General features: G+C 36.4%; 2 protein-coding genes across 2 annotated transcripts; one reads left to right on the forward strand and one right to left on the reverse strand.

Moving 5' to 3' along the window:
• The first annotated feature begins 1,390 nt into the window (after window positions 1-1,390).
• LOC109112643 (protein disulfide-isomerase A6-like) lies at window positions 1,391-6,915 on the forward strand. The gene is made up of 13 exons (XM_042777862.1): window positions 1,391-1,559; window positions 2,040-2,184; window positions 2,533-2,590; window positions 3,150-3,276; window positions 3,401-3,507; window positions 3,590-3,720; window positions 3,917-4,031; window positions 4,291-4,431; window positions 4,550-4,634; window positions 5,445-5,517; window positions 5,675-5,833; window positions 5,985-6,081; window positions 6,162-6,915. The coding sequence occupies exons 1-13, from the start codon at window positions 1,544-1,546 to the stop codon at window positions 6,228-6,230; spliced, it is 1,323 nt and encodes a 440-aa protein (XP_042633796.1). The 5' UTR covers window positions 1,391-1,543; the 3' UTR covers window positions 6,231-6,915.
• Window positions 6,916-9,557: 2,642 nt separating this feature from the next.
• Window positions 9,558-16,947, reverse strand: LOC109112644 (hippocalcin-like protein 1). The gene is made up of 4 exons (XM_019125550.2): window positions 16,601-16,947; window positions 11,219-11,639; window positions 10,574-10,679; window positions 9,558-10,037 (listed from the first exon to the last, which is right to left on the reverse strand). Exons 2-4 carry the CDS (start codon window positions 11,594-11,596, stop codon window positions 9,940-9,942), a joined length of 582 nt encoding a protein of 193 aa, XP_018981095.1. The 5' UTR covers window positions 11,597-11,639; window positions 16,601-16,947; the 3' UTR covers window positions 9,558-9,939.
• Between the last annotated feature and the right edge of the window lie 3,102 nt (window positions 16,948-20,049).

Raw genomic sequence — 20,049 nt, forward strand, 5'->3', positions numbered from 1 at the left:
TGCTCTATATTTGACAATGGACCTGTTTGCACTGATTTTGGCTTGTTTATATAAAAAGAGTGTATTTTTAATTCTTGTTTACATGTGTGCAATATGGATTGATTGATTTATTTATTTTTGTCAGTATGAAGACTTAATAAAATGAACACACTGAAATAAAGCACTGAACATGTTTATTGTTTCCATACTGTGGCTTTGCATGTGTGTGAGAGAGTTTACAGTATAACTCTGTTCTCTTCCACACAGTCGTCCGACTACCAGCCTGTCGTGGTTGTTGAGTCCAATACGGGTGACCTGCATAATGTGTTGCCGGCAGTATAAATTGGCAACAGTGGTGACTCTGCTCATCATAACTGGACTGATCTTTTTGGGACTCCTGTTCTTTTCCCTACCTTCAGCTTTCATCCAGAAGATCTTCAACATCTCTGGATAATCACCTGATGCCAGCACAATATGCACAAAGCAGGTTATGGAAATGGATGGCATCACTTAGAAGTATTGCTGATTTAAGGCAAATATGATATCATCTGTCAGTTAAGAATATTATTAAATGTTGGTGTTTGGCACTTGCCAAGTATGCATAGATACTCTTACCCGTTGAAACCATTTTATGAGGTGTTTCTTCAACTATGAGCTCTTTTGCCTCGTCATTTGTCATTGGTTTAATTAATTTGTCTTATTACAACCTAACAGTGTCTATACATGTTAGGTTTCATCAAATGAAAGTTATGTTATTTTAAACATTTATTTCTGAAAGTAATGAACATATCCACCTCATCTCAAAGCACAGTATTGTATGTTACCACATTCTAAAGGAAATTACATTTAATGGTCGACCTCACTGTGTTGCGCTAATTTCATAGTTGGCATTTTATGTATCACAAATAGTTTTATATTTTCATGCTATTTGCATGACCTTTTTATTTTTTATTTTATTTATTTTATTTTGCAAAATCATGATTAGAAATGTCACACAAAAAGGGATTTTTACCTTTAAGATAAAAGGTACTTTTTAAGTAATTTCCTCCCTAATTTGTTAAATTTATAATATTGTGGGCCAAATTAAAAGCTTTCTTTAACCATGCGACTCGGTTTGTATTTATTGCATGCATCTTAATATAAATAAGTATGCATGTGCATGTGCATTTGTCTTTATCTTTATCTTTAATTAAAATGGGTCACGTGGATGCTGGACAATGGAAAATTAAATAGCAACGTTATGTCATCAGAGATATTATTTTTGTGATAGTATTAATTACTTTAGTACATCACACATAAAACAATTTTGCAACCTCCCAGCCACCGTACTTCACTGAGACGCAGAACTACACGTCGAGTCCCTATTGGCCTAGCTCGTCTCTGGCTGGAGGCGCGCCAATCAGCGCGGGCCACGGTACGACTGTGTTGTGCTGCGCTGCTGGTTGGGGACCGGCTGTGTGATACGGTGAGTGAGCTGGAGAGTACGCGCGGCGCATACAGCACTGCACTGCACTGCACAGCCTGAAGAACTGAACACGATATTGACTTGGCACAAAGAACAACCATGCGAGCATTCTTGGGTGAGTTATAATGACAAAACGGCGTGAACTCAGCTGTGGAGTGGCGTTTTATTGACACAAATTCGTGTGCAAGCACTGAATAACTGAAATAACTTTAGTTAACATGTAGAATTGCAGTGTGAAGGATACAGGTTAACATGATAAAAAGGGAAAGCAAAACATTATGTAAAACCACCTGATGAGTGGTTTAGAAAGCTTCTGTTTACATTGAATGCATAAATGTAACATATAGCATAGTTAAACATGCAGTGAGTGAAGGTGGATGGGCCCATAGTATACATTACAGCAAATTCATCTTCGTATTGTACAATTGGAGACTAAAAATTTAAATCACAGTTCATATTGAGATTCTGCAATTATCCTTTCTATGTGCTTAGAGTCTGGAAGTAGAAAGTTCTGTTTGTTATGAACCATATGCAATGTTTCATCCTGTGGTTCTTGATTCCTGATGCTCCTTCTTTATCATTTGTATGTTCTCAGGTGTGTTGGCGTGTTCTCTGACTGTACTCTCTGTCCACGGTCTCTACTCTGCCAGTGATGATGTGGTTGAACTCAACCCCTCCAACTTCAACAGGGAAGTCATGCAGAGTGACAGTCTCTGGCTGGTCGAGTTTTATGCCCCCTGGTGAGTTGGAAGAGTGTGGGGGAACCCAGATGTGTGTCACTCACAGAGATCTCTAGATCTGTAGTTACAGATCAGGTTACTGTCTGAAATGCTGGTGCTGAATCAGCCCAATCTGTTGCTTTCTAAGCAGTATATTCACTTTGTAATGAGAGTATATTGTTGAAAGCATACATAGTTTAGTTATTCTTCTCTAATAGTTCAGGCACTTTATTTGCATCATGATTTACATCCCAGTAGTTTTAGCTTGCATATTATGCATAATACAGTCGTGAGCATCAGTGAGTAATAATATTATTACACCTGTGTGGCTATACATTTATGTGCAGTATCTTATTTTTTCTTTTTTAAGTGTGGACACTGTAAGAATTTGGCTCCTGAATGGAAGAAAGCAGCCACAGCTTTAAAGGTAAATTCAGACTATAAGATTACATAAAAATTAATTCCACTTCAGCAATTGCTATTAGGGTTGACAGTCGAGAGAAATGGGGCTTATTCAGAGCCGGTTCAATTCACTGGCACAGAATGATTCATTGAATCGTTGATTAAATTAATACTTAATATTATTATTAATATTCTGCAAGGATGTATAAAAGTGATCAAAAGTGACAGTAAAAATATTTATAATGCGACAACAACTTTCAAATAAATGCTCCATTGAACTTTATATTTAACAAAGTGCATCCTGAAAAAATTGCATCACCGTTTCCACAAAAATATTGTGTTCGAATTGTTTTCAACATTGGCAATAATAAAAAATGTTTCTTGAGCACCAAATTTGCATACTATTTTGATTTCTGTATTTCTAAGTAAATATTAAATAAGTGGCCTGACTCATTGCAGTTAATTGGATGAATCTGGATATTAAAATAAAAAATGCTAGAATACATTTTTTTCTTCTTCTTCTTCTTCTTTTTTTTGTTTTGTTTGAGATTATTTGATTGATTACCATTTGTGTTTTGGTACAGGGCGTTGTGAAGGTGGGTGCTGTGGACGCAGACCAGCACAACTCCCTGGGAGGCCAATACGGAGTCCGAGGCTTCCCAACTATCAAGATCTTCGGAGCCAACAAACACAAACCAGAGGACTACCAAGGTTCAGTACTGCATCTTCATAAAACATCTTGGCATGCACAAAAAGGAAATGTTTTATGGTGATATGACAGTTTGTTGCTCCTCCTGAATATGGTTTATTCTCTCTCTCTCTCTCTCTGTGTTAGGTGGCCGTAGCAGTCAGGCCATCGTAGACTCAGCTCTGAATGCTCTCCGCTCCCTGGTGAAAGACAGACTTGGTGGAAAGACCGGAGGCTCAGACTCTGGCAGACAGGTAGTGAAGGCCACCATGATGACTTTGTTGCTATATTGTTATGAAAGCCTTTTGACTGACTCTTGGGTTCCATTGTGATCAGAGTGGAGGTGGTGCCGGCAATAAGAAGGATGTGGTGGAGCTGACCGATGATAACTTTGACAGTACTGTACTAGACAGTGGTGATGTCTGGATGGTGGAGTTCTTCGCCCCCTGGTGTGGACACTGCAAAAAGTATGCTGCCTTCTCTGTGTCTCGCGTACATCATAAGACCTGGCTGTCTGTCATTCTGCTGAAATAGTACCTGACGTGCTGCGCCATGCATTATTGAAGCGCAGAATCCATCTTCAATTATTTACATGGATTCAAAGACAGTGAAATTCCTCTGCCAGCTGGGCTTTACCCTGTTGACTTTCTTTAATGATTCCAGTCTTGAGCCGGAATGGACAGCAGCCGCCTCAGAAGTCAAAGAGCAGACGAAGGGTAAAGTGAAACTGGGTGCTGTGGATGCTACTGTTCACCAGGGCTTGGCAAGCCGCTATGGGGTACGTCTGATGTCAGCACTTATTTACTGTCTTGCAATATAAACAATTCTTATATTGTCTCTAGTTTCATTTTAGATCCCAGTGATATCCTAACAAACCATATGAATCAATTTTGGACATTTTAGTTGAATGTCTGTCTTTATTCCAGACTTGCAGAATTCATTTTTAATTTTTCTGCGTGCCATTTTTTTCTTTTCTGGTTTTTGGGTTCACTAATTTCATCTGGACTTGCTGTAATTTCTGCTGTTTTTATTGGTAGATTCGAGGATTCCCCACCATAAAGATCTTTCGTAAAGGAGAGGAGCCAGAGGACTATCAGGGAGGACGTACCCGAACTGACATTGTTGCTCATGCCCTGGATCTTTACTCTGACAACATCCCTCCTCCAGAGCTTCGAGAGGTAAGTATTTTCACTTCTATTTCTTAAGACAGAAGAATATGTTTTTTAGTGTTTAGTAATTTTTTTTATTTATTGTAAAATATTTAGTTTATATTCATGTGAATTTTATTTCTTTTAGATTTTGAGTGAAGACATTTTGAAGAAAACCTGCGAGGACTATCAGCTGTGTATCATATCTGTGCTGCCTCACATTTTAGACACAGGTACAATACAATTTCAACTTTAAAACAAGATACTTACTTTTGTTGATTATCATTTGATCTGTGTTTTACAAATTAAAATATGAAAGTGAGAATCCTCTCAAACAGAATGATTCACTAGGGATGTCCAGTATACTGAAACCATATTGGTTTTCGTCTAATTACAGTTTTTTTTATTATATATTGATTGGTCAGGGTTGGAAATTTTATTATGCATGCTCATTTACTAAATTAGTCTGTCTTTTAATGTTCACTTAATCTTTTAAAAAGGACTAATAACTGTTGAATATACAGTATAATGCTGATGCCTCATTTCACTTGTTGAATTTAAAATGTTTGATTTTAATTTACACAAAATAGTATATAATTTCAGTACCAGCCATTTATCAGATACCAGCCATAACCTAAAAATAATTATCATCGGCCAAAATTTAAAAGTAGTTTATAATTTAAGTGCCATAAATTTATCAGATACCAGCCATAACCTAAAAATAATTATATATGTATATGTATGTGTGTGTATGTATGTATGTGTGTACAGATACCAGCCATAACCTAATAATATTTTTCATTTGTAGTTTTTTTATAATTATATATTATATATTTTTTATGTATCTCAAATTTGTAATTTAATTTAATACACTTTTTTTTTATTGTGTTATGTGCTTTTGTCATTTTTAGTTATTTGTATTCATTTATTTTAGTTTTAGTAATTTTAGTACTATTTAGTTGCCAACATTTCTAATGAATGTATATTAACGCTGTTTATTTGTGGAAGCTAAGCTCAATCTCTGTATTTTTCTATGATCGCAGGTGCATCTGGAAGAAACTCTTACCTGGAGGTAATGAGGACGATGGCAGAGAAATACAAGAAGAAGATGTGGGGGTCAGTGTTTTCAGTCTGAGTACAAGTTGAGATCAGCCTGCCCATAAATAACACCAGTACATGTCACTGCTTGTGTGCCAGAGATGAGACTTCAGGGAATAAGGAATGGGGTACAGTCATACACGTCATACTCTTCCCTCTCACTCTCTCTGTACAGTTGGTTATGGACTGAAGCAGGGGCACAGATGGAGCTGGAGTCCTCTCTTGGGATCGGTGGATTTGGCTATCCTGCTATGGCAGCCATTAATGCTCGCAAGATGAAGTTTGCCCTGCTTAGAGGCTCATTCAGTGAAACGGGCATCCACGAATTCCTCAGGTAACAGAAGGCTGCAGTTTATGTTTCTGGGAAACAAGTTACGTCACAGAGACTGTTAGCATACAGTTAACTGTAGGTGTTGTTTATAAGGGCCCTTCTAACTGTCAGTGTGTTTTATGCTGTTAAGCTATTAATGTCTTTATTTATGCAGGGAACTTTCTGTTGGCCGTGGCTCCACTGCTACAGTGGGAGGTGGAGCTTTGCCTAAGATCAACACTGTGGAACCTTGGGATGGGAAAGATGGAGTGGTGAGTATAGAAAACAAAGTCAGGGTGTATGGATTTCATCCTTCATTATTTTCAACCCCCGTTTTCTGGCCTTTCCTCAGTTGCCCACGGAGGATGACATTGACCTGAGCGATGTGGATCTGGATGAACTGGAGAAGACTGAGTTATGAGCCTGGTCTAAACTACTCTAGACCCCAAATGATGCCCATGTCTTCTCTCCCATGGATGAGGGGACGGTTAGGACACAAACTTCTTCAAGACTTCTGAAAAGATACAAATAAAGCAAACGATTGTGCAGCTTTTTAAAAGAAAACATGTTAGTTGAAAAATTAGGCTTTTCAGTATATACATCATGATTGAGCTACAGTCTGCCTCAAGTTCCTTCTTCACTTTTTGATTTAGTGACTGATTGGAGTTTTCAATCAGCTTGATGAAGCAGAATGTGACTCACTGATTATCAAACACTTGTTTCCAGTAAGCAGATGTCACACAGAGGCTCTTCATAGGACACTTTCATTGACTAGATTGAATTGGATGGTGCTGGTATCTTTCTGGTAATGAGATAGAACAGTGGTTATTTAATTTGGCCTTTCTGTAATTTCAGCAGCTCCTTTCCCTGGAGTTGCAAGATGCTTAAAGTTGTTCCCATTTCCACCCTTTCTCCCTCTGATGTGACTTTATTTTTTGGCTATTTGTTAAATTGTGTTACTGAAAAGAATGTCATCCAACCTGTATCCCTGTTTGCCCATTTGTCTAATGTGCTGGACCGGGTGTAATGTGGGCGTTGTGTAGATTTTTCTTACACAGCACTGTTTTGAAAGAAAAGTTTTTATGAAAATAAAACAAAAATAATAAGTTGAGTAGCTTTTTTATTACACCTCTCTAGGAAGTTACTCAGATGTACACTGGTGGTCTTTGAATCAGTGGTTTATTGAGAATTCATGCAGACACATACACTGTAAAGATGCAACATTAAGATTCACACTGACGCTTTGGCTTCACAATAATATGGCTGGACATCCCATTCCCAGCTGCAATATAACTTTTCTGTCAACCATAATTCCTTACAGCACATTTAACACTATACAAAATTAGAAACGACTCATAAATCAAATATATATTTGTATTTGTATCCAGTACAAATATTAGTTTTGGCATTTCACTTCAACAGTCATTTTACAGAGAGAAAAAAAAATTAAGGGAGCACTGAAATAACATACATGCAAATTAAGAGCATTACCCAAGTAAAAGAATGTTTCCATTAACAGAAAGAGCCTGAATACACTATATTTGACTTGATGTTTTCCTGTTACATTCCATGGAGCTACTTATCCAACAGCATCTGTACTGTTCATGTTGACACTGGACTGGTGAAAGGACAAATAGAAACTAACCACCTGTCTGCCATTCTATCTGCTCCATATGTCCAAACGACAACAGTGTTCAAATATTCATGAGCAGCCTAAAGGATGATGGTTGCTATTTTTTTTTTTTTACCTTCAGGGCAGAAACGGTTGTGAAAAGTTTGACTGACTGCTTATGTTACAATGAAGAAGTTTCCTTTAGAATTGAAACCAAAACAAAGGAAAAATAATTATGCTTGATTCGACTGCACTTTAAAACAGTTCATCAATGCACATTATCATTTGAAACATTCTCTGACCTCCTGAGAAAAAAAAAATCCAAACTTATTCTAGCATATTAGATTTTAAATCTAAATGCTACATTTGAACTCAAAATACATGATAATGAAACGCGAGCACCCAGAAATGGGCATTCATTATTGTTCAAAAGTTTGGTTTCAGTAAAACTTTTTGTTTGAAAACATGTTATGCTCACCAAAACTGCATTTGTCTGATCAAAAATACTCAACAAACATCTTTTATCCTTGTTGAAAACAGTTGTGCAGCTTAATATTTTTGTGTAAACCGTGATACATTTTTCTCAGGATTCTTTAATGAATAGTTTTTGGAAAGAACAGCATTTATTTGAAATACAAATCGAATAATTGTAACAATGCAAAAGTGTTTACTATCACTTTTGATCAATTTAATGTATCCTTCCACAATTAAAAAATCTTACTGACACCAAACTGTTGGCATGTTTTTTTTTTTTATACAAAGAAGCAATACTTTCCTTTTAAAATGCAGAACATAGACAGTCTGATGTTTCAGAGTGATCGTAATTGGCAGGACAGCAGGCCGCTCTGAATACAGCTAAACCACCTGATGTATAAAACATTCAACCAAAGAACACCTAGTATAAATATTATGTTTAGGACATGCCGGAAGCATGCAAATAGTGCTCTGGATATATTTGAGATTGATTTTTGGAATGAATGCAAAACTAATGGAATATTTACAACCATGGAATGCAAACAATTGTGAAAATGTAATTCTTTTTTAGGTCATCTCTTAAAGACACTATGAAGCCACTTGACAATTTTACAGTAGTTTTTTTTGTATTTTAAAGACACTATGAAGCCACTTGATTGCAATGCTGTGTAAAAATCAGAAGAGTAAGTTTTAAAGGGGTCATATGACGTTGCTAAAAATAATTATTTTGTGTATTTGGTGTAATGCAATGTGTTTATGCATTTTAAGGTTAAAAAAAAACATTATTTTCCACATAATGTACATTATTGTTGCTCTTCTATGCCCCGCCTTTCTGAAACGCATCGACTTTTACAAAGATCATCGTTCTGAACGAAAGCGAGGCGTACGCTGATTGGCCAGCTATCCAGTGCATTGTAATTGGCCAAATGCTTCAAGTGACGGAAATGTTATGCCCCTTACCATACTGTGATGCCGTGTGTCCCGGCGCGACAAGACAAAACCAATAAAACCCATTACAAACGAGGCATTTGTTGCTTCCAGTGAGGACATATTTACTGATTATAATGACTTTCTTATTACATGTTGCATTGCGCGCGTAAACATAAAACCATGTCTGCATTAGTGATCAGAGAAACGACAAACAACAAGCCTACTCTACACTGCTCAAAACTCGCGTTTGAATCATCAGTGGCAAATTCTTTAAAAACGTACTTACAGACTGTGAGTCAGAAGTGCCAGACTGTCCTTGCAAAGTTGGAATTGCCCCACTTTATAGAAACAGACACAGGCTACTCTCACAGGAAACAGTCCTTGTCCTCCGCAAAATGTGCTGCACACATCTGAATATTTGGGTTGAACTGTTCCGGAACAGTGTTGTAAATACAACTTAACCACTGATTTCTAGTTGTGTCCTCTTTTGGAAGGCCAAACAACGTAACTTTGCTTTCACAATGAAACACAGAGTCTCCACAACATGGCGGCAGCAGCAAAAGCGAGAATAAAAGTTACGCCTTCTTTCTTTGTGTGAACATTTGGGCAGCGTTATGCAAATCTTCCCACATCGTGACGTAGACATGTGGGGGCGTGTTAGAATGAGACGTTTTAGGTAGGAGTGGTTGACTCTTAACTTTTATAAAGAATATCTCTTTGGATTTGAGACTTTAGTCTTTGCAACTTTACAGATCTTCTTAATGCACCAAGAGCTTGTAACACTCCAAAGAGAAAAATTTGAAAAAATTGAAATCCCATCATATGACCCCTTTAAAATATAAATAAATGTAAATTTCTGAATTTTGCCAATTGATTTCAAGGGTTCTTTAAAATTCTGACTGAGCCCAAATATTATTACAACTCAACAATACCAATCCAAAAACAGGCTGGAATACTGATGAAACTGGTCACCACCCAATAACAAGGAAACTTTTTTTTTTTAAGCAGGAAAAATACAAGTGGATCATTAATAATGCAAACTACCTGTCTACTTAAAGTCTTGCCTTTTCAGTGTGCATGTGAGTAGTTTCCTGTCTGCTTTTAAGATCTGTGTTTATAACTGTCGAGAGGTGCTTTGGTCAGACTGCAGTAGTCTGACAATAGAGGGGTCACTCTTGGCACCTTTGATGAATTCCTCCAGAGAGAGTCTACCTATAAATTTGAAAAAGCAACAATAAAAAGGTTATTTCACCCATTTCCAAGAGTAGCATCTGAGTGTTGCAAATACTGATGAAATATCCTAGAACTTGAATCCTAAATAAATGTTATTGGTGTGTCTGTGTGTCAGAGGTTGCCATGGACACGGTGAAAATTGATTTTCTAAATCAGTATTTTTGTTAAATTTACTTGGCAACCAAAGTTACATAAGACATGAAAACTAAATTTGGCTTTGTAAAAAAAAAAACTATTTGGAAATTGGGTAAGAAAAAAAAGGTTTAAATTCTAATATTTGACATTGTGGAAACTTAATTATAGGATATATATATATATATATATATATATATATATATATATATATATATATATATATATATATATATATATATATATATATATATATATATATATATATATATGTGTATATTTATATATATTTTTTTCCAAGTGCAGTTTCTATGACATTTTGTGTGGTTCACCTTCTATATAAATATTAACAGTGAGTGGGAGATGGTTCTCAAGAGGCGTACCATCGTTGTCCGTATCCATCTGTCGAAATATCTTATCTGTGCGTTTCTCTGGCGTCGACTCATCCTCAGGCATCTTCATCACAGATGACACCATTTTATAAATCGCCTGTGAAGATTAATGTAACTGTGTGTCAAAGCATATGGTCGTTTATGGCTTCGGTTTTCAATAGCTACAAGTTTGATAAGGCTGTCATAATAATGCTACGACTGACAGTCAAAAGTTCCATAACGCAGCTGTCACTGTCACAGCTTCAATCAACACTTCATGTCAGCGTAATCAATGTAAATGATCATGAGCCCATTCCTCTGCCAGACACATTTAATGTCACTTTCAGATATTGTTTTATAACATGTCCTCATTCGCCGGTGTAAAAAAGCCATCTACATTATTAACATGGAGAGTCAACAGACCCTTTGAAGTAGTGAACAAAGCCTTTGTGTTTGGCCACCATTTGTGGCAAGACCATATGGCCTGTGGAACACTTGATTGAGGAGATCTGTTTATTCAGGAGGTCTGTATCACCAAACATTAGACTGAGCCAATATTGATGTGGAACAGGCTGCTCTGAAAACAATGACTCGCTGGGTGAAATACAGAAATGCAAATGAAAACAAAAGGAAGGCAAGAACTAAAAAGCACCTCACCTGTACGATTTCCAGCATTTCAGCTCGGCTGATGTATCCGTTGCCGTCCAGATCATACATGCTGAAGGCCCAGCGGAGCTTCTGCTCCAGGCCTCCGCGTGAGGTCACGCTCAGGGCAATAATGAACTCCCGGAAGTCAATGGTGGCATCGCCGTTGGTGTCAAAGGTGCGGAAGACGTGCTCTGCAAACTTTGAAGCGTCACCGTAGGGAAAGAAATTGGCATAGATCTTCTTGAATTCTTCTACCGTTAGGTGGCCAGACGGGCAGTCCTTCAGGAAGCCGCGGTACCACTCCTGCAGCTCGTGGTCCGTGAACTCAGTGTTCTCCCGCAGGTCATTGAGGACCTCGGGTCGCAACTTGCTGTTCTGTTTACCCATGACGAAACACTCCCACAGATGATTCCCAGACCCTTGCTGCTCCCTGTCAGTACAAACACAAAGAAAAAAGTAGCTACTTAGCTATTTTGAACCCAAAATTTGCCTCTTTTATATTTTCACCACAAGCCACAATAAAGAGATTCACATTTCCTCTGCCAGATGTAGGTTTTGGAATAATGGAAAATGTGTTATCCTTCCAAACTGAGGGAGTGAATCCTGGTATCCATGGAAACCATTTAATACCTTGTTATGGTGAGAATCTATTGACTCGTTCACAGTGGGTTAGGCTAACCCACCTTAGCAACAATCAAGTCAACGTGGGTTACCAGGGAGATGATGAAGTGATGTTTTTTTGCATGTGTGTGGGTAATTTGGAACGGTTGGTGTTGGTTGGTCTTACTGTACACAAGCCTGTGCTCACTGCGTTAAGAGGGAGTGGAGTGTGAAGCACTGCTCGTTCTATTTAAACAAATCGTATAAAGACCATATAAATGGTGAGGTGGCTGGGAAGTGAAATTTAATGATAGGTTATGTAAGCTACATGACCATATGCACTCGCTCACATATTCTCACACTTTTTACTACAGCCTCTTGCTCCATTCTTTAGTTGATCTGTTCCTATTCCTTTTCTGAATCTGACTTGTTTACAGTTAAGTAATAAGGTCAATGACGTAATGCCTGTTATTTTTTTGTCCGGATCTAATTATTTTTTTCAAAAATACATAAAAAATGCTATTCATACATAGAAATGACTTGAATAAATCTATTCTGTGATCTTTTATTTCTGCATTAATTTTGATATATTTGTGGGGGCATAATATACAACTGTCCTGACACTATACTGTATATAACTTTGTACTTGAGTGTTACATGACATGACATTTCGTAATTTATATTTTCAAAACCATATGAAACTAACATGAATACAGAGTATATTTTAAGAACTTGACCCTTAAACTAGATTTAAAAAGATCATTGGTCACAATTAGACCTGTGTAACTAGAAATCTATAACTATGACCAGACTGTGCATATTTTAGTTTGCAAAAATATATCTTCATGCAAGCATCTTTCTTTCCAGTGTAGCAGGATGTCCTCCTTTAGCCCACAAGCTGGTTTCAAGACTGCAGGGTGGCAAGTTAGATCATGGCTCATTATAAATATAAATTGGTGTTCCTGTGACTAAAACACCTTCTGCCATCTATCTTGTGCTGCATCCACTATGATAATTTTTTTTTCCTAAATAAAAACTCATGGGTTACTGAGTTACAATGACCTAAAAAATCTTTCATTTTTAAAGATACCATAAATATCTATTTATATCGCCACTTCATTTCAGTTAAAGCTACACCTTCTTAAGAAGGTACTGTCTTAGATAGTAGGATAGTTAGTTCTATAATAAGAGAAATATTTTTTATAGGAATTTAGACTTGATTCTCTAGACATGTCCACCTCTTCAGAAAATGGTTTTGCTCCACTTGCTTAGTTTGTCAGAGTCATCATAAGGGTGGCTCCTCCCTTGGCTCGAGTCACATGGGTGAAGCTACTGGCCTGGCAGCAGACATAAACATGGGCGTAGCTTGCTGCTTCCTCCTTCTTTTCCCTGAGACACTCACTAAACCACAAGAAACCCAGAACTTTCCGTTCTGAAGGAAAAAAAATGCAAACTCATGCTGCTGTCAAATGGGAGGGGAGGCACATATATAGAGCTGAGAATATATGTGCCTCTTTGTAAAGAGGAACCAAAATTAAAGACATGATGAGAGAAGTGAGGAGTCGAACACAGCCCTAATTTTCCAAATGCTTGAAAAGCCCTTTGCAAAAAATTTGATCAGAACAGCAAAGTGTGAGACACATCTCCTCAAATGAATTGTGGGTGGAGAGCAGATGGTGTATTACTTTATGCTCCAGTACCACATGATTCAGAAGCATCCTCTGCCACTCAAGTAACAAACCATAATGCTTTACAGGTGGTTGCACAACTGGTGTCTTTCTGTAAACAATACAAATGGCACTCACACACCCTAAAGAAAACTGGGAAAACTATATAGCTTCTTATGTCAACATCCCAAAGAATGACCTCATGTTTCTTAAAAGGATAGTTCAGCCAAAAATTTAAATTCTGACATCATTCAAATCCTTTCATGTCAGTCATTCCAAACCTGTAAGACTTCTTTTTTTTTTTCTTTTTTACCCCATGGAATACAAAATGAGAAATTGAAGCACTTACTTGTCATTTTTCATTAAATTGCAAAGAATGGGAACTGAAGCCTTAAAGTATCATACAAGTAGTTTATACGTTTTATATGGAAATCTTCAGAAATCCTATGATAGCTTTGTGTGAGGAATAGACAAAAACATTATCTTTTCACTTGTTTTTCGCTAATAGTCTTAACATAGAGGACCAGCCAGTTTAGCTGTACTCAAGAACTGGATCAGACTGATTCGTTCAGATTACTTTTGTGACCAAATAAATGAAAAGATGCAACTGAAAAGAATATTACAGTAATGAATAGACTGAAATTTAATCCTTTCACTTTATATCCGTTATTCATTGATAGACTTAACATAGAGGACTAGTCAACTGAGTAGAACTCGAGAACTGTACAGACTGATTCGTTCTAATTGATCTTGTGAACCAAATAAACTGATTTATTGAAAAGATTCAATTCACAAAAATAATTTGCTCAAAAGTAGACTGAAATCTAATCTTTTCACTTGTTGTCCACTGACAGTCTTTACATAAAGAAGCAGACAGTTAATTGAATCAGAATGAAAGGTTCAGATTAGTTTTGTGAACCTAATAAACTGATTCACTGGGGAAAAAAACTCAAAAGAATATTTTTTTCATGATTGAGACAATCAAGCAAGCATGATGCCATCACTTACAGTAAACTGAAACTGTTTCAGAAAACAAAGCTATTGCATGACTTCAGAAAATGCATTAGACATATGGACCATTTTTATGATACTTTTATTAGGCTTCAGTGTCCTTTTTAAAGCTTGAAAGCTCCAGTTACCATTCATTTTAACTGCGTGGAAAGAAATTACTGGTACATTCTATAGTACAATTTTTCCACCGAGGAAGGAAAGTTATACAGGTTTGGAACGCCCAGACAGGGAGAGTGAAATCATGACAGCAATTTTATTTTTGGGTGAACTATCTCTTTAAGGGTGAAAATAGGTTTGGAAATGTCAATCAATGTATGGAAAAAAGCCAATATAAACAGTTCAGCAAAGCTTGTGAGTATTTCAATGTTATTTCATTTAATTAAACTGATTTGCATTTGTTAGTTTAACATATTTTCTCTGTTTATCCTAAATCCCATTTTCTATTACAGTACACTGACCCCTATTGCTCTTTCTTTTCACCAAATATTTTACCCTTGCCTGCCATGTCTCTAAAGGGAATATTTTGTCACAATAAGTCACAGCACTTACATTGCATCTAATGACTAAACATTCCTCTATGATTTCCACACAAGCCCTAGGTTCCAGTTTGACTCCCAGTAGCCTTGGTTGCACAAACTTGTCTTTATTACATTCCCTCCTTTCATTAGAGTAGACCCAATTACAGTGCTGCCACTCTGGCAAACGTGAATGTTGTGTCTTACCACCAGATTCCACACACTCACGTTGCATGTATTTTTTCACAGACCAGTGCAAAAAGCTATACAGTGCAACTATTGCCCTTAATTCATTTCCATATAACAGCTTTCATTACACCCCATTAAAAAAAAAAAAAAGTTCCAGGTTGCCATGTGCATGGATCAAATAGCCAGAGAGACATTACCTGGAAAGTGAGGGACGCACTTTGTAAACATCAGTGCAATTCAGCATGTAGTTGTACAGTATTCATCTTTGACCCATCATGCATAAAACATGTCAATTCACTGTGTGTGTGTGTGTGTGTGTGTGTGTGAGTGTTTGTTGTGAGGCTCATTAAGCCTTCTATTCCCCAATGTGGCCTAACTAAAATGCACCCTGAGAGGTGTCAAAAGATCAGTAAAACAGAAAACCCAGTACTTCTACTGCTCTGGTGGACCGTGAAATTACAGGAAAACAAACAATCCGCTTGTACCCTCGTTTGAGAATTCAGGGTATTTTTCCCAGAAATAGCTTGTCGCTAAATGTAATGATGTCAAGAGGTCATCCAATACATTTCCCATCGAGGATGAATTTCCCCAAAACAATTTTACACATTTTGCTGGTATTTACCAGAACTAGACTAAAATTAGAGATGGAAATGGAAATGCAGTGTTGACAGCAGTTCCGGTTTGTTCTGACAGTGATGGCAGGCTGGCAGGTATGCCACTGAGATGACTGCAAGGCATCATGGAGAGACTTGATTGGAAAAGTGAGAAATCGACCTCTTACTCCTGCTGTGAAGATCATGCTGTGATCCACAAGGTGATCATAATACAGGGGAAATTAATAATACAAATGGCAATTGAATTGGAAGAATAACCTCTCAGTCCATCTATAGACTTCCACTGAAGAGCTGCACTGCACATATTTATATAACATAAGGGAGCTATCACTAGGAGTGTAACTAGAATTATAAACTCAGTTATATTATACCTAGAAAGTAACTTAGCATATTCACATATGTCAGTTTACTAGGTGTATATGGAGGAATCAAGTGATTTAATGTATCAAATTAATGCGAGCATCCCAAGGTCAGTTTTCCTGGGCACTAAAAACAGCCCCTGCTTACATTCATGGATTTTTATGGAGACCTGGCCATAAACTAAGTATAAATTATAATATAATAAAAATAAATTAAAAAATTAAATGAAATTTCTCCAACCTAGAAATATAAAACCATCGCAGACTGCTAAAATGATACATCGAACCAGTATTTAACCTAAACCTCAGTATTTTAGTTGCCATAAAGAGCTGTGTATTGATTTTCATGGACCGCTATGCAAATGATGGGTTACAAACAGTGGCATATGTTGTTGAAAATATATATATTAGAGGCTTAAAAGCGACATCAACTTACCTTTATGAAAATGACAGAGCTGATACGTCCCTCAGTTTGTCAACTGTAGTCTTGGTCCGTCGGGTCCCGAAGAAGGAGTGTCCTCACAAAACTTTCAACATTTTCGCTGCATGGAAAAACTAACAGAAGCTTGTATATACAAACAAGAAACTAAATAAGGTACGTTTGCACGTACAGGTCGATCTTGTAGTCTAAAAGTTTGAATGTTGTTTTAATACAAGCGAAGCGAAAAAGCTATAAATTGCAGAATATTCTACAGACTCCATAACATCTCAAAGGCGCACTTGAAACCTCATCATTGAGCGAGAGACTTGACACCACACACGCAGCTCTGCTCCGCTGTCAATGGACGAGACCACCACTACACTGTAGGGGGGACTTGTGGATCTGAGAAAAGGATGTCAGTATCATATTTGAGAACATTTACATTCTAAACTCGTTTCACGTTGCGATATGGTTGAAGACCATAAATAGACCATAAGTAATAAACCATTTCTGTGCACACAGCGTTCTGGAGAGAGCCAGACACTCTTGCTACCCTTTGGATGAGTTTCTACACCTTTAAGCAGAGCAGATTGCAATATACTGTAAAAAGAACGGTTCGCCAGCGGAAAAGAAAGCGCGTACTTGTCTGCAGCTGGATTCTGTTGTATTCCTCCAATTTCTCTAGAAATTCTCTTGAAATTCTCCCTCTCTCTATATATATTTTTGATTACAAGAAGGAAACGTTTGACAACATAAGCCTAATAGCTCAAATGTAAATAAAGCATAATACATTAAATTAAATAACAATGCTATTTATCTTTCTATACCTAATAAAATCATGTGTTGCACATGCCGTTTCATGTTGAATACGTTTTTGTTAAATTTCTTCTATACAACCCCCAGCAAACCCAGATTAATTAATATCAAGTAGCCTACAATTGTGGCAGATTTTTATTTCATTTTTCTTTTATTATTTTAATTTTTTTCCCCAATATCCAATCACTTCAAACTACCTTGGTACCTGATGGGCTAACGTGATTTCACCAAGTACAACATGTTCCTGGATCAACATCCTTGTTGATCCTGGAACAACATTCGAATCAATCAATCAGAATTGAGATATAACTTTTCAGGAAATATCTGTTTTAGGCTTACAATCAGGGTTAGGTGCTTCTACATCATTGATAATCAACTATCATTTCCCACTGATTTTAGGAATAAATTATGGGTAGGGTCAGGTTTAGGGGTAGGGATTGGGTTAGGTCTATATTTCTGGACAGTAATGTCAATCCAGGATCAACAGAGTTGTTGATCCAGGAACATGTCTTGGTAAAATCACAGCGACCGTACCTGATGACTCAGTTGAACCCAAATAGCATCACCCTATATTAAATATGGATTTAGATTTTAAAATACAGTTATTTTGTCTTACAAGGTTTTACTCGTAGGTTTGAGATGGAAAACCCTGATGGAAATTTGTTCGACATCTCCACCAGGAGGCAGCAGATGTTGCCTTGTGATTTCTCATGTAGCCAAAAGTGTGCACAGCTTGTCATAAATTCTAATATTAGCCTACTGTATATTCATGTATATGTAAAAACAGTAAAAAAAAAAAATAATAATTTCAGAACATTCAGATACGTTTCAAAACACATTTCTTAAAAAATCTTGAGTTATGTTAGCTCTAGGCCATATACATTATGTCCTCTCCAAAAAGTCATGTGATTTTGAAATGCAATGTTGATTCATATTTCATTAATAAGGGATTTCTGTCATAAAATACCCTTTTATCTAATTTTTCATTATTTGAAAAACAACCCATCTTTCCAAAACAGAAAGAACAATCTCTGATCTATGATTGTACAGATGACCTTTGCTCTTGTTATGGAATATTGAATGAAGCTCTATGAATCTATGCAAATAAAACTTCATGTTTTTATAATATTTTGTATTTATATACATTCAGATTTCTCAACTAAATGGACCCCAGACCCATAAACCACCTCCCATGATTACAAATGATTCTTGAGAATGGGAGACAAAAAACAGCTTATGTTGACAGATATAACAGATACACACACACACACACACACACACACACACACACACACACACACACACACACACACACACACACACACACACACACACACACACGGGCAGTGGACTTCATGGTCACTCGATGGAAGTGTGCTGATATTTCCATACCATGTTGACTCCATGCCTGTTTTCTGCTTAAAAACAGTTTGCATAAAGTAAATACAACAAAAATATACACACAGAATTTACAGATTGTTTTGATCTATCTATCATTAATGGCATCATATATTTAAATACTCAAAGCAAATTAATATAAGATCTATACTTAGTTGAATTTAACTCAACACAACCCAACTAAACCTAAAAAACAAAAATTAGGCCAAATCTTCATGCGGTGACCTGAAAATCATACCACTCAATATTCTGCATTATAAAGTCCAGTTTTAAGATTTTTCATTTTAGGAACTGATTTGAAAATTAACTACAAAACAAACAGTACATGCTGGTTGTTAGGCTTGAGATGATTGATTTTTGTCTGTTGCATAAAAACAACCACCCATTAGATCAGCACCAATCAGACTGCAAGGAAATATCTCCTCTCTCAAAAGTATCTAGATTTTTCTAGAAAATCTTTGCATTATTTGCACATAATGTTATTTAGAAATTCTTAAGAAAAGTTACATTTTGTTTAATTTTGTCAAATATACAATGTTGTTCAAAAGAAGAAAAATCTAATGTCTATTTTTATGACAGGTTTGCCATTAACTATATATGGATTATGGGATAATGCTGGAGTTAGTTTTAAACTTAAAACATTAAAAATAGAAAACAAAATAGTGAAAAAGAGGAACTCTTGCAGTTCTTCAGCTTGTAACAATATAGCAGAACACTTTTTGGTGATAAATAGAACCATTTTTACAGGGTTCCATAAAGAACCATGCTTTGAAAGTGCTACATAGGAACTTAATGGTGAATATTTATATCATTAATATTTGCTTTATTCATATTATTTGTATATGTTGATTATTAATATTGTTATTCATCTCTCTATCTGCCTTGTCTTATAATATCTTATAGCCTCTATTAGGGTTTTACATAAAAACAACTACAACATGTAGTTTCAATTAAGTACTTATTTATTTATTTTAATTACATCAAATTGCAGCAAAATTACAGTACTCTAACAACAGATATTAGCAGAATACATTAATAAATGACAATTGACTTTGAACAAAAATAAATACATTAAAGAAGCAAAACAAAATAGAAACAGAAAATAGTATAATGAAGACCAAGTTCCAGTAATATACTGTATCTTCAGGATCCTCTATGATGCCTTTAGGTCTATCATTATGTGTATTTTGGTGTGACTGAGTGGCAGTTTCTCTCTGCAGATGACGAGGTTGTAGGATGTGACAGCATCT

Source organism: Cyprinus carpio, chromosome A20 (assembly GCF_018340385.1).
Source record: "Cyprinus carpio isolate SPL01 chromosome A20, ASM1834038v1, whole genome shotgun sequence".
Lineage (NCBI taxonomy): Eukaryota > Metazoa > Chordata > Actinopteri > Cypriniformes > Cyprinidae > Cyprinus > Cyprinus carpio.